We start from the raw sequence: 14,683 nt of genomic DNA, 5'->3' as shown, positions 1-14,683 counted from the left end.
TGTCTTTTCATTATTACTTTACAAGACCAAGTCAGCAATGCAATCTCGCAGTAGATAATTCCAGATCTCTATCACGACGAAGTGCAGCAATCCGCTGGTCATAACACGCCTGACATGACTTGGAATCAATAGCTTCCCACAGCACACCCTTTACAGCTACGAGACGGGCCTGCTTCTGCTGCTCACATTTGCTACACACGAACTCTGTTAATTGCTCAAAGCGGAGCAGTGTCCATCCCTTGCTAAGTGCATACTGATGCGTGATTTTGCCTGAGAGACCCCACGTACCCGCTGTACGTAGGGTTGGAGGGTCGGAGTAGTTGTCTAGTACAGCTAGTTTCTGGAACTCAGTTGTCATTCTGGGAGTTGTGTAGGTAGAGTTGGGGTGTTGAGTGTGACAAAGAGACAGATGGAGAAGAATGATTCATATAGCGAGAAGCAGTAATACTTGTTTGCCATGCTCACCCGCACAAACACCAAACCTTCATTCTTGCAGATTCGCCAATCATCCCGCACCTCAATTCCCCTTCCCGTTCGGTCCATGCACATCACTCTCAGCCCCCACCCCCGGCGTTCCCCTCTCCTCATAAGAATCCTCGTACCTTCTCCAGATCTCCATATCCCTAGCAACCCGCTTGTGGTGTCGGACGCGGTGTTGGTAGTTGATCATGCGCTTGTCGGCTTCCAGGTACCCGCCGAGTATCATGCCTGACATTTGTATGTACCTGCGTTGGGTTAGTGGGGTGATTGATGAGAGGGTGTTTGGGGAGGGCGGGGATGGAATGGGATAGGAAGAAAGAGGGAAGGAAGCGACGGAATAAACATACGTCTTGAACTGAACAGTAAGACCCTTGTATACAGGCGAAAAAGCGTATGCAACACCGCCTGCCACGGCGAAGAAAGCACCCCACTGTGTTTTGAAGTCAGCCGCCATACTATCAAATCCCAATCCATTTCTGTAAACCCAATTCCATTCCTTCTCTTTCGCATGTTGCACGCACACCCCCGAGATCCTCATACCCTGGCGCGCCAATTGACCAAAAGACATGAACCAGTATAAGTGATCCTCCAGGACACGCGACACTACATCCATCTCTTATGACCCCAAATCTTTTCAGACCAACCCCCATAACACGCAAACTTCCAAGAAATACCACCCCGACAACGCGTAAAAGAGAAAAAGAAGCATACCTTCGTTCCCCCAACCAACGCTCCCTTAGCCGCCTCCCAAGCCGCCTGATTCGTCTCGTCGTCCTTTGTCAAACTACCATGTTGTCTCACCATGATTACGTGCGCACGTGAGGAACAGTGCTTAAACAGTCATCTGAGAATATGGCGTAGACAGGCCAGCTGTTGGGTGGCAAACGCAGTGATCTAGAATAATCGCGAGCGTGGTCGTTCCAATTGACTTGGATGGATCTGTAGAATTGGGAAAGGTTCCGGGGTCGTGACGGAAAGAAGCCCTGGAGAGGTGATGTCAGCCTACATTTTCGGCTGAAGCTCGGACGGTTGAGCTTGTTTGGTGGGGTGCATGTGGGGTACTGCAGATGTACATTTGAGCCCACGATCGGACGAACGCCTGTTCACAGCAACCATCGTTAAAAAGGAACTGCCGAAACAGGAATGAATATTGGCAAAGAATACAACTCTTTCACTTATTCAAATACATCTATGGTATAATATCCCAGATTTCGATATCCAAACCCAGCTCACTCCGATATGCATATCCCAATCGTATTGTTGCATGCTATGACGAAAGAAGTCGAAGAGAAACATAAAGAAGGAAGACAAAACGCCGAATGAGCCCCCTAGTATCTCTCGCAAGAGGGCCGGTATGCGAAACAAACTTCTATATGTACATGGGCGGCGATCGTAATCGAAGGTGGTGAGCGTAGGCGAGTATGGAACGAACCTATGTCGGTACCATCTCATCACCTCGTCGGAAACGGAAAAGCCCTCCTATTCTCCCCAAAGCTCATCTCAAGCTCCTTCTCCAAAGGCGTAACATCATAATCCACAACCTCGCTCCTCGGCGTCCCTATCCCACTCCCCGGTGTATGCAGCTCCGGAAGATAAAACTCGGGGGTATAAACACCCAGCTGGGTCACATCCTTCTCACCACTGGGCTTCGACTTCGGGCTATACATATCCATTCCCATTCCTAGCTGGACGTCTTTTTCCCGTGTTGGAGTGCTTTCAATAGTGACTTTTTCGAGTATCTTGCCGAGAGAACTTGCGGTGTCGGGGCGCTCAAAGTCTTCTTCGTCGACGTCCATGGCGGTGGGGATGCCGTGGGCGAGGTTGTGGTTGCGTTGGAGGTATTGTTGGAGTCTGTATTCTTGGCGAGCCCAACTCTCATCTACAAGGCCGAGCGCAGCCTTAATATCCTGATCGGAAAGGCCCATGGGGTAGTTTGGTTCTTTGGAGGACTTGCCGCTGACGACGCGGTTGGTGAGGCGGCTGCGGACCGAGCTGGATTTTGAGGACGTGGGGAGGGAGACGTCGTCGCGCATGGATTTTACTTGGTCTTCGGTTTGCTTGAGGGCCATTTGTCGCGATTCTTGCATCGTGGGGAGGAAGAGGAGGGTGGTGTTGCGGTGGAGGGCGTTGACGAGGTCGGTGAAGCCGGTTAGGGCTATGCCGTTGTCTTCGCAGTAGAGGTATTGGAGGGTCGTGTTTACTTTGAGGACGTCGGCGAGGGTGCTGGCGCCTTGGACGCCGAGTTTCTGGTCTGGTACTGTCAGTCGTTTGTCACTAAGTATGGAGGTGTGTCAACTCACATCTGATGTACAAGGCGCGCAGGGTTCGGTTGCGCTGCAAACCCCGTAGTGCTCGGTTGATGCCAACACCTAACTTGGTTGTCTCCAGCCGGGAGTCTTCTCCGGAGATGTCAAGCCACTCAAGACTGGTGTTATCGGCAAACATCTTCTCCATCGCTTGACAAGTCTCTTCCGAGGCATCGCATGGTAACGATGCTCGTGAGATATCAAGCTGTCGGATGGTGTTATTGGCGGCTAACGCAAGTATCATCTTGCGGAAGTCGGCGTCCTCTTCGAACTCTAGAAGGCGGAGGGTGAAGTTGGATGGGGCGAGACCTTTCGAGATCGCCCTGGTCAACTTATCCAGGTCTTCTTCGATGTTGTTCTCACTGACATCCAAATGTAACTCGCGAGCTTTTCCAGGATGCTCGGTCATTGAGTGCAAAAGGTAAGCAATGTCACTTCCAGTCAAAAAGCAATGATCCAATCGTAGTTCACGGAGAGCTGACGATTGCTTGTAGTTGACAAGGTAACTACGCGGTGGTTAGCAGGGGTGGCGACATATGGAGTGTGTGGATGACGAACCCAGCTATTGCGTCGACCATGGCGGAGTTGAGCGAGGTGCCACTCAGAATCAACTCCTGTAATCTCCAGCCAGCAAAGGTTTCGACCGATATTAGCGACTCCAGACCCGAGGAGCGTGCAACATGCGACAGGTTGAGTCGCGTGAGGTATCCAAAAACGCCAATCTGAGAGTCGAACATGCTCGGTGATAATCTGAACGGGTTCGACGACAGATCCAAAGCTTCGAGGGTGGTTTCCTGCGCGCGGATCGCATCCAGTACAAGAGAGAGCGAGCGGTCCGTAAGACCACACCCACTCAACTCAAGTCCGCGGAAATGGCAAGCTCGCTCGACACCTGCTGCGACGAGGTAATCCAAATCAGTATCTCCAAGTTGTATTTTGTTCAATGCTATCCAATCAACATTGGTGGTCTGGTACTTGCATAGCGGAAACAGGGCTTCCACAATGCCGCAACCTTGATCTCTCGCACTGCCTCTAGATTCCCCGTGGTCTCTAGGTTTTCTCGATATGCATGAGGTAAAGTCCATTCTACGCAGCTTTCGGTTCGTCAAGGCCAGAGCGCGGATCTCTTGCACTAGTAAACAAGAGCGTTCCAGCTCTTCGATATCTAGCCGTGCATATGTACCGCGTTTTGTCTTGAGGCAAAGGTGCTCAGCGCCGTTCGGATCTTTCAGTCCATTCAAGACATCCAGTTTTACGTCTTTGAACGAAATACCGCCAAAGGTCTCGTTGTAGCGCAGAGCACGCATGACGGCGAGTAGCTCGAGGGTATTATACTGGGTTCTGCGTAATCCGACAGGTGGTAGGAGCTCAAAGCGCGGTGCGTCCTCGGCAGGGTAGGTAATCTGATAGCTGATGTTCTCTGGCTGTACATCGTAAGCAACACAATATCCAATCAAGGTTCTATCCAAAGAATCTTGGTCCATCGGATGTGGGCTTTCTTGTCGCGCAACGTCATGATACACTTCGTCTGGAACAAGGAAGTCAAAAGGTCGCGTCTCCCACTCAGGTCTGAGACTAGCTTCTATGGATCGCAGACGGACAGCAATATCCCGCGAAGCTAATGACGCCAGATGGAGAACTTTGGGACGTTCAAGCGGCTTTCTGTGTGCTGTTAGCGGTATTCTTATAGCGCAGGAGGAATACCCACCGGAAGGTTAACTGGAACGTATCGTCAATCTCGGTCACGCATACTTCAGTCAGCGTTAGGATACCATGCGACGACTGGGTGCTATGAGCAGCCAGTGATGGACTGGAAGACCGTTGTGAGGATGGTTTGAACAACGGGATAATGTGTACTTTGTGCACACCAATAGCAAGGAAACATACTGAAGCAGAAACTTTGGCAAGATCATCAGTTGAGGCTCGCGTCGTTGTCTTTCCTTGCGGTCGGAGAACGACTTTGTATATGGCGTAATGTGGAGGTACATAGTCGCGTTCTGCTTCAACGACACGCGCAGCCAGATGGGAGTTGTGTGCGGAGATGGGCTTCGCGTCAGACAGCCGTGCCCTGTTCGCTGCTTCTCTTATGGCCTTGAGCCATGAAAACATCTCTTCTGGGTCCCCGAATTGCAGAGTCATGGATGAGGCGTTGTTCGTCTCGTCGTCCAAATAATAGAGTTCCAACGCAAAGTGCGGCCGACCGTCGTCGAGATGGTATACGGCAACGATATGGCGTAGAGGTATGCCTTGGTGGCGGTCTCCAGACGATTCCGAAGCCATAGACTGAAGCTCGTGGGACGATCCGGTCGAGGGGCTGTGGCTGTGGCGGTAGTAGCTCATGCGGTTGTTCGGCGAAGGTATCCTGCACTTGTTAGTCTTGGTATGGGCCACTGTCGACACTGGAACGTACCCAGGAAATGCTTCGATCGCTTTCGCGTGATTCTTGAACCGGATGAGATGCTTCTCGGTCAGGACCAGGTATTCCCTCTTCTTCCTGAACATGGAGCTGCTCGTCTGGACCTCGCCATGCTGTAGCACCTGGCGATCGTGCACATCTTCCCATATGTATTCTCCAAAGCCAGTTGATGTTCGTGTTGATGTTGCCGAGAGAGGCTCGGGGTCGTCGTCGGCAGAGAGTTTGTAGCCGCGGAAGGAGCTGAAGACAGAGCTGGCGCGCTTGAGGCTGTTCTTCGAAAGACTTGGCCGCTGCCCATCTATCGTTTCCCTGACGTGACTGCTCCCCGCTACCGTGCTGCCGTTGGAGGATGGGGTCTCGGTGTACTGCGACACATCGGACAGGTTGGACATGAAGGACGCCGTGCGCCGCTTGCGCAGCAGATTCGAGGGCTGCGATTCATCTTTGTTGCTTTGCGACGCGAAGGCATTCAGAGAGCCGCGACCAAAGATGCTCCGTCGTTTGTCTTTGGACATTCCGAGATTCCTGATCGGCGCGCGCAGCCCAGCACGAGCTCGGCGACACAACTATCGCATTCAGAGGGGCTCCTGGGGGAAGGAGGCAATTGTCGCGTCGGAAGATGAGTTCGGAAGAGCTGCGGTGGAAATTGGGGCAGAATAGCAGGGTTGGGCACAGAAAGGCGGTAGGGCCAATCACGGTGAGGGCGCAACGCGAGACAATGCGGAGGTCAACGGCGGAGCAATTAGGTGCAGCAGCAGATGCAGCAGGTGCAGAAGGCGGGCTCGGCTTGGGGCGGGAGGGGGTTGGCAGGCGTGCTGTAATCACGACGTCTCATAATTCCGTGGCATGAGGACTGAAGACGTGATTTCGCCGGCCGTCTGCAGTCTTCCAAGGTTCTATGGTGCCAGGTCTACCAGTGCGTAGAGGCGACGGGCTGCTACACACCGGCCCGACAATCACACGGCGTTTGCAGGGAAATGACAGGACAAGATGTACGCAGCGCAGTACGGGCGAGATACGACGAGTAGGGGTGGATTCAGGGTGGGTCTCTGGTATCTCGTCGCTTTCCACGCGTCCACTCCCGGGCGTGTGCTGGTCGCTCGCACGTGTACGTCACATGGTGATCGCAATGATCGCCCGGCGTTAACAAACGCCGACATATTTTCTGTGCAGTCGCGACCGAGCGTCACTTCCATCGTGTGTGAAACGCCACCCGCACGCCCACGCCGCCTCGCCCCTCCCAATGCTGCGTCGCCAGCTGTCGCCAGCCGCGCAATGGCACCGGACGCCCGTCTGCCTCTTCTGCGCTGCCCGCAGCCAGACCCGACTGAAGAACACCCGAGCCGCCCCATCCAAATCCAAGCCAGTCGCTCCCAGAAAAGTCTCCGTTAGGAAGAAGGGAAAGAGCTCCGATAGCCAAGAGGAAACTGTCAAGGCGGAGGATGGATCAAAATCTCTCATCGAGGCCCTTCTGGGTGACAAGAAGGCAAGGAGACAGAAACAGGACGAAGAACGAGAGTCGATTCCCATCAGCGAGATGTTCCCCGACGACCTCAACTTCGAGGAGATCAAGGTCGGCAAGCCACCTGTTCCCATGCTATCGTATGGTCTCGACCGCGTCCTCTTCAACCCCGGTGTATATCGCCTGCAGGACCCACGCTCGCGAGTGTACAACTTCGATCCCTATCTCGAGAAGATCATGCCGGCGAACGAGTTCGATTTTGAAGCGCTGAGCGAATACAAGACCTCCTCCAAGGATGAGACTCTGCTGGCCTTGACAAAGCAGGTTGGCACAAAGTTCACAGGTTCTACCTCGAGTATGTCGAGCATGCTCCAGCACTTTCACTACGTCCTCTCAAACTTCCGCAAACTGAACCACGGCATGCTATCCCGCCAGTTTCCTGACCCTACGCCCAGATTCTCCCGAATCACGCTTGGCCCCAGTGCCGTCTTCCTGCGATACACGGACGGTATCTATGCCTTGGACGCCGACAAGTCTTACGAAAGCCCCAACATCATGAGCTGGCTGGGTCACTCGCTAGAGAAGCTCCTCACAACCGAACGCAGCGAATTCGAAAAGTTTAGAAGGTCCAACCCAGAAAAGGCAGCCGTCGAGAAGGAGGCTGGCCGATGCTACCACTACTCGAAGCAGGGTAATCTCCTGATGCGCTCGCAGCTGGATGCAATCGATCCGCGGTTACCTGGAACGGGTGTTTTTGATTTGAAGACGCGAGCCGTCATCTCGATCCGCATGAACCACAAGGAATACGAACAGGGCGCTGGCTACCAGCTTCGTTACAATCTGGGCGAGTGGGAGTCGTTCGAGCGCGAGTTCTACGACATGACGCGTGCGACCATGCTGAAATACTCCCTCCAAGCCCGCATGGGACGCATGGACGGCATCTTCATCGCTTACCACAACATTGAGCGCATCTTCGGCTTCCAATACTTGAGTCTCTCCGACATGGATGCTGTCCTTCACGGCCAGCACGATACGGTACTAGGAGATCAAGAGTTCAAGCTGTCTTTAGGTCTCGTCGATGAAATCCTTACCAAGGCCACTGTTGAATTCCCCGAAACGGTAAGCTTTCGTTCCACTACCAGGGGTCTTCGCTAACAATTACCAGTCTATCCGGTTACACTTTGAAGCGCGCGAAGGCAAGACGCCGTTCATGTACGTGTTTGCCGAGCCCGTCACCGAGGAGCAAGCGGACGAGATACAAAACGCGGGAGAGGCCGCTCAGCAAGAGTTTGCACGACGCGTTGTTGGTATTGGAAAGGACGACCCTGAAGCTCAGGCCGCTTGGCAAGAAGCTCAAGACGACGTTGACGAACAAATCGGTGCAGACCAGGCCCCGCAGGAACCTACAGCCCGAGAAGACGAACCTTTGACTAATATTGAAGAGTCTACTGAGAACGTTGCCGAAGAGGCTGCCGAAGAAGCTGCCGAGGAGCAAGACGCGGTTGCGGAGCCTGCCGAAGGCGAAGAAGCCAGCGCAGAAGAGACCGTGCAGCCAACACCAGTCCCCAAGGGACCGTTGATGGGCTGGACGCTGACTGTCCGCAGTCAGGTCAACGGAGGCTACGTGGACCGTCCAGAACAGCTGAGCGAGTACGACGACTGGAAACTTGAGTACCATTTGAAGGAAATACCCGCGGAAACACGCTGGAAGTTGTACTCAGCGCTGAAGGCGCGAAGACACGAGCTTATCGGACAAGACGAGGAAGCGATCGATAAGAGTCTCAAGCACTACCGTGATGTCATCTCGCGCTACACCAACCGTGGACGCAAGTGGAGAGAGGAGCAAGACAAGCTCAATGACGCGAAGGGCGTGCAGGTTTTCCGGCCGCTTGGCCCCGGTTCAGACGCAAAGGTCGTGTCGTCAGACTATGAACTTACGAAGGAGACTGAAGGCTCTGACAAGACCGAGGTCTCTCAAGAGCAGGCAGCGGAGGAGCCCTACAGTGAGGAATCCAAGCCAGACGAATCACTTTCCAAGGAAAAGAAGGAGGAAGTCTTAGATGGCTTGCCCTCAGTACCATCGTAAAAGTGACGGTTAGGGATCTGGCGTTCGTCCCCTATCTGGGGTCTAGACGGTAAATGGTTACATGATTGAACGTTCTAAAACATAGATGTAAGAGTATATGTACTATCACAAGGATACGGAGGTGTCGATACCAGGGAATGAATAGATGAGAACGAGCAACGTCTTAACTAAAATTTTACACATCACTCAATGCATTATAAGACGTCCAGAAAAGCAATGCTGTGTGACGCGGGGTGGTAGACCGTCGGCTATGAAGCCTGACCCCTGCTCCGCCGGCATTAGCGACATCATCGCTCCGCTGCCCGCATGCTCCTCCGCGAAGCTCGTTCTTCTAGAAGCTCCCCGCCATGCAGCCTCACGTATGAGCGCGACTGCCCTCTCTACACCCGACCGATACACGCCTGCCTGCTACACCTGAGCGGCTTCCGTTTGCTCGCCTTGGCACCCGCGCTGCCGGTTCCACCTCACTTGCGCCGGCTTGCTCGCCGCCCGCCCGCATCAAAGATCTCAACTGCGCCAACATTGCTATCACCACGCACGCTATATCACACACCTAGCAACCATGTCGGACGCTCAAATAGAAGACAACATCGACCTCCTCTTTAATTTCGGGGTGGAACAGCTTGACAGACAGGAAGCCAGGCAGCTCCTCGCTGTATGTCCAAATAGCCCACAATCTGTTTGCGCCCTGCGACAAAGCGCTAACTACGTATATAGAATCATGGCAACAATGTCGAGGCCGCCATGGACAAGTACTTCAGCAGTATGGACCAAGGAGGTATTTCTTCTTTGAAGACCCACCTGCGCAACTCACAGGCCAAGTGGGACGAGACTGCCTTTGCGGGCGCCGGCTACGGTATAGACGACACCAACGTTCCCAGTACGTCAGCTCAGGCTTGGAAGACTCCCTAGGATAACACGGCTGACAGTGGCGGATTTCAGCATTCAATATTGACTATGGTCCAGGTCTCGACAACTACCCCCATAGCAACGTCAATAGCAGAGCACCCACGCGCCCGCCTTCTCGAACCAGTGTCGCCTCTACACAAGCACAAGCCGGCGATGCGCCCATACAAAGTCAGTGCAGCGAATGCGCCTCGAGCATCACGTCGCAAGTGCTGACAGACATTCAGGCATTGAGGGCCAGGAAATGGGAGTTACCGGCTCTTCTAACTTCAGACCGGCTACTGGAGCCAACTACGATGCCTCTCAGTGGGCTCTAGTCCCAACCACGACCGAGATTATTGCTGACCCCATCCCAAGCCAACGAAAGCGCGAAGAAGGGCAGCCCGCTATCCTGAAGCCGTCGCCAAACTTCAACTACCTTACCAATCTCATCCCTATACTCCATTCGATACCGCTGTTCCGAAATGCGCTGCTGTGCCCGGGCGTACTACAAAATGATTACTGGCAGGGCGACAATTGGTGGAAAGGCAATCCCACAGCGACCGCGCGCATCTTCGAAGACGGCACTGGACTTTCGGAAGCTTACAACCTCGAGATACTTCACGAGGCACAGCGACTCATGGCGTTTTTAGATAATACAGACCGTATTTACGGTTCGGTCAACGGACTGCTCGAGTCGGAGGCTTGGAGAGAGCAGCCACCACTTGAAGACCCGGACGATGATTTGCTCAAGTTCCTGGTGACGTGGGGTTTCGCGTTCCAGAGCCAGGTCCCGAACGCCGATTTGAACGGTCATCTCAAATCTACCGTCGATGTCGCTGGAACCACTCAGGAGAGCTTTGTGCTTGACGCCGCCGTCACACGCAATAATCTTCGGCCCGACTTCAACTTATACGATGTCCTAGATGATACACTCTTCGCTTCGGCTGGAGCCAGTGCGCATATTCGCGAAGCGAGTAACGTGCTGATACTCCGTCTGACCTCGTCGAATACCCAGGCATCTGATCTGGGATGCCGGATTCCAGCCACCCTATACATCGATCGGTACCTCGAGAAGAACAAACACGTCATCGATAGTATGTACAGCGAGATCACGCAGCATGAGGAACAACTAGTCTCGCTCAAGACGCAGGTGGAGAGACTGAAGTACCACACCCCGAAGAAAGCAGGCGCAAAGAAAGTTGAGTCGCTGCAACTGCTCAAAACCAGCATGACTGCGTTTGAGCCTGAAAGTTCTGGTGGTTCTCCCAAGGATGCAGAAGTACTGGCCCAGCTGCAGGAGCTTTACAACAGCATCGAGGGCAAGCTTGCAACCTTGGAAAAGCAGACCGAACAAGCGCAGAAGGCGATTTTCGGCATCTCTGGACGATTCAAGCCGCGCGTAGACGGTAGCGCTGACGAAGCCGCAACCATCGACGACCAAACTATGGACACTACGACCGAGATGACCGAGAAGGTGGAAGAGCAGGCCTCCGAGCCCGTTGAAATCGTCTACCCCGAAGGCCAGACCCCGGAAGATGCCATGAAACGCCCATACCAACTCTGGGGCGTAGCTACGCGTCGGGACGTAGTCTACGTGCGCCACCCAGACATCAAATCCGACATCCCCAACGCAACCCAATGGTGGCGCATGCAATACGACAGCGAATCCGCTAATCCCGTGATCCGCCGCGACCCCCTCTCCCTGCAAGAAGTCATCGAGCGCGCTACGACCGAAGCCGGCTCCGCCCTGCTCGTCTACGCGAACGAAGACGCTACTGCCGCCGAGCCCCTGCCGCTGCCCAAACCCCTTCAAGATTTCGCGAAAAAGGATAATCTCAACTTCCTCCACGAGTTACAGGAGAATGCTACGGGATGGGAAGGTTATGGCGATTACGGCAATACAGCGACAGGCGGGTGGGATGACACCAACCCCCCTGCCTTTGAAGATAATGGTTGGAGTGAGATCAGCGCTAAAGAGTTCAACAGCAGCAGCCGTCCGCGCAACGATTCAAACATGAGTTCCGCGACGCTAACACCTAATACGGAAATCGACGACGACGCGCATGTTACGCAGGAAATGGTCGAGACGAACCGTGGTGGTGCTGGGACCATGAGCAGCGCCAGTAGCGAGACGGTTGGTCGCGGCGATGACCTCATGGATATTGATGCCGGGACGAATGGGAAACTGCAGAGTCAGGTTCGGTTCTCGGATGTGGATATGGAGGATGTGGATAGTCAGGAGAGGGCGAGGGTGCAGCGTGTGGATATTTCGGAGAAAAAGGGTGGTTAGGAGACACCTGGTGAGGTACCTGATAACTGGGATGATGCGGATTGGTCGGACTATGAGGAAGACGTCGATGGTGTGGTTAATCCGAACGAGGACGAGGACGATTGCGACATCGATACATGGATGAGTCGGCCTTGAGAATGCGGATGCGGATGCATAGCACGGCGTTTTGGGATGGCGCTGTTATGTTAGCGGCATGATTGGATTCGGTGTTAAGAAGCGAGGGTGGTCATTCTTCGGGTGCTTGGTTTGGGGGGCTGTGGATTGGCTGCTTAGGATGACTGGTTGGGATGACTGGTCAGTTAGGATATCCACGTTCCATGGTTCCAGAAGCTGAGTTTTTTGCATGCGCACATGTGATGAGGCTAAGCTGGCGAGTATATAAACTGCGAAGCTCGCTCCTCTCTTGCTTTCTTGTTCATCACACTTCCACATCCCTTTTCACCAAAGTTACAGGCGAAAGAGTTGATGCTTGCTCTGCCCTCCCTCTTTTCAAAAAGATTACCGGTCGCACCCATGTCTGCGGACGACTTACAAAATCCACGTTCATGACTCCCATGGCCCTTCCTGCCTCTTGGGAAAACACACTACAGTTAAAACACATGACTTCTTCCTCTTGCCGCCGGCTCCAAAAGAAAGAATATTTTCAACCATGGCGAGTGGCTGTCTGCCGAGTTCCAGCAGTTCATCTTCGAGCACTCGTACCACTAGCGCCCACGTCGCCATCAAGGGTACAGCTCGATCTGTCGGACAAAACAACTCGGACATTTTGCATGGTTTCCTCCACCGAAAAGGACAAGAAACTCCGGCATGAGTTGAGATCCGCGGACGCGCGGGTATATAAACTACCCTCGACGTCCCGGTTTGTCTCTTCTTTAACACACACTCCGGTTCTTGTTTACCAAAATAAGTTTGCCAAAATATCATGGTCTTTGTTTCTTCCTCCGAAAGCCCAACAAGAATAATGCCATGAGAGCCCGCTCTTCCTGCCTCTTCTTCCAAGAAACACTAGAAGAACTCATATATGCGAGTGCGTCTCCAAAAATCCTCAATGGACTTTTTTATGTGCGGAGAAGACCTCTTGCTGCTGAAACAGCACCAACAACCCTCCATGGTGCCTGTCGTCCCGGCATCTGGAGTCTACTTCGCACCCTTCGGATCGAAACCGACGAGCCCATTCCGCATGTGTTCGGCAACACCTCGGAAGATACTGGGAAGAAGAAAAGTATGCGCAGACGTCGCCATGTGCTGTTCGGCTTCCTCCGCTTGTGGACGCGTTCATTCCACCACTCCCAAAGTATGGCAGCCGCAACCCAGACCACTCGAACCTCCTCCCCGTCCTCCAAGATGTCCTCTCCCAAGGACAGCAAAACATCTCTCCCAACCGTCACCAAGACTGAAGGTGTGTATGCCCATACCGCTTATCTATGGAGATACCGAAGAAGCATCAAAATGAGTTAATGTCATGCTGCTCTCCTCAAAACATTGAGAGGGAGAGTTTATGGACTTTCCGTCTGGAAAAAGGCTTTGAAACTCAACATGTGTCGGGCTCGACTGCCAGCTCAACAGTACACCCAAATCAAGAAGTCTTTCTTCCAGATCGTCATGCGCGAGTGGCCTTCTCAGCAGTACACCCAAATCAAGAAGTCTTTCTTCCAGCGCGGAGAAACCCGCTTCGACCTCGAGGACGTCTTCTTCTATCGACAACACGCAACTCCACCTATGTTTCACGGAAACAATGACAGTAGTGTATCATGGGGTCTGGTTCTTCTGAACGCAAGAGATGCAATCTGACATGACCTTCCGACTCAAAGCGCAACTCGGATCCAACATGTCTGCGCTCCGACTCCGGCACAAAACAGAAAAACGGCACAAAACAAAAAGAACCGAAATCGCTTGTTTACTTGCTATGGACGGGTCGCCAACGGCACCTCCTGGCGTGCTCAAGAGCTCACCCGCGCTATTGGCCAAGTCTTCAACTGTAACCCGCCTCAGTTCGATGGCTTCCTGCGCTACTCAAAAGATGAGGATAGATATGCATGACTCTCTGGTCTGGAGGAACGAGGGTGCTCGCGGATGCTGGGGTTCTGCTTCGATGTATATAAAAGGACTGCTGTCTTTGTCTTCTACCACCTATATTCTACACCTGGGGTTTCTTCTTACCAAAAGGCCGTAGCACTTCGGCTATGGTGTTCTGCTCTTCTCAAAAGTACGAATGTAAACCTTGATGGCTTTTCCGCCTGGAGCATTGGCATACTCGATAGATGACATAGTTCGAATTCAACCCACATCAACAAACATCATCATCTTATTACCTGGCAACAATCCTATGTGATCTTTCCTCATATTGAGAACTGAATGCACTCATCTGATGACCTCTTGCTCTTCTCAAATGTTCTACCGCGCCGCTCCATGGCTTCTCGGACTGGAACAATGCTCAACACGGGGGATAGCAGAGTCTGACCCCACCCTCACATATAAAGCCACCTTTCTTCTTGCCTTCTTTCTTTACAAAGACTCCACACTTCTACTTATTATAACCTAAAAGCCAACTATCTCTGTTCGATGGCTTCGCGGACTTCTTCCAAAAACACTGTGTGATGTCCTGCGATGACTGTCCGACCTAAAAGTCCTGCGATGCATTCAAATGGCGAGCCTCTACTTCAATCTCAGATATAAAGACTTGTTCCTTCTTGGTCCTTACTCCACTATTATTCCACGCTTCTGCTCTCTGTACACCAAAACTAAGAAGCTCACC

The 14,683-nt window shown here is 53.0% G+C and overlaps 4 protein-coding genes across 4 annotated transcripts; 3 read left to right on the top strand and 1 right to left on the bottom strand.

The window, feature by feature from the left end:
* Positions 1-1,931: 1,931 nt before the first annotated feature.
* On the bottom strand, positions 1,932-5,717 carry J4E93_008411 (uncharacterized protein; the record flags this gene model as incomplete). Its single annotated transcript, XM_049346310.1, has 4 exons — positions 1,932-2,731; positions 2,781-3,292; positions 3,345-4,448; positions 4,495-5,717. 4 exons carry the CDS (start codon positions 5,715-5,717, stop codon positions 1,932-1,934), a joined length of 3,639 nt encoding a protein of 1,212 aa, XP_049196711.1.
* Positions 5,718-6,445: 728 nt separating this feature from the next.
* On the top strand, positions 6,446-7,819 carry J4E93_008410 (uncharacterized protein; the record flags this gene model as incomplete). Its single annotated transcript, XM_049346309.1, is given in 2 exon segments — positions 6,446-6,452; positions 6,471-7,819. The coding sequence occupies 2 exon segments, from the start codon at positions 6,446-6,448 to the stop codon at positions 7,817-7,819; spliced, it is 1,356 nt and encodes a 451-aa protein (XP_049196710.1).
* Positions 7,820-7,874: 55 nt separating this feature from the next.
* Positions 7,875-8,750, top strand: J4E93_008409 (uncharacterized protein; the record flags this gene model as incomplete). Its single annotated transcript, XM_049346308.1, is given in 2 exon segments — positions 7,875-7,880; positions 7,893-8,750. The coding sequence occupies 2 exon segments, from the start codon at positions 7,875-7,877 to the stop codon at positions 8,748-8,750; spliced, it is 864 nt and encodes a 287-aa protein (XP_049196709.1).
* A 744-nt stretch (positions 8,751-9,494) lies between these two features.
* J4E93_008408 (uncharacterized protein) lies at positions 9,495-11,928 on the top strand (the record flags this gene model as incomplete). Its single annotated transcript, XM_049346307.1, has 2 exons — positions 9,495-9,502; positions 9,876-11,928. The coding sequence occupies 2 exons, from the start codon at positions 9,495-9,497 to the stop codon at positions 11,926-11,928; spliced, it is 2,061 nt and encodes a 686-aa protein (XP_049196708.1).
* Between the last annotated feature and the right edge of the window lie 2,755 nt (positions 11,929-14,683).

This window comes from Alternaria ventricosa (genome assembly GCF_023758065.1).
Source record: "Alternaria ventricosa strain BMP 2768 chromosome Unknown scaffold_16, whole genome shotgun sequence".
Lineage (NCBI taxonomy): Eukaryota > Fungi > Ascomycota > Dothideomycetes > Pleosporales > Pleosporaceae > Alternaria > Alternaria ventricosa.
Note: the sequence above shows the minus strand (reverse complement) of the source record. Positions and strands in the feature narration are given on the sequence as shown.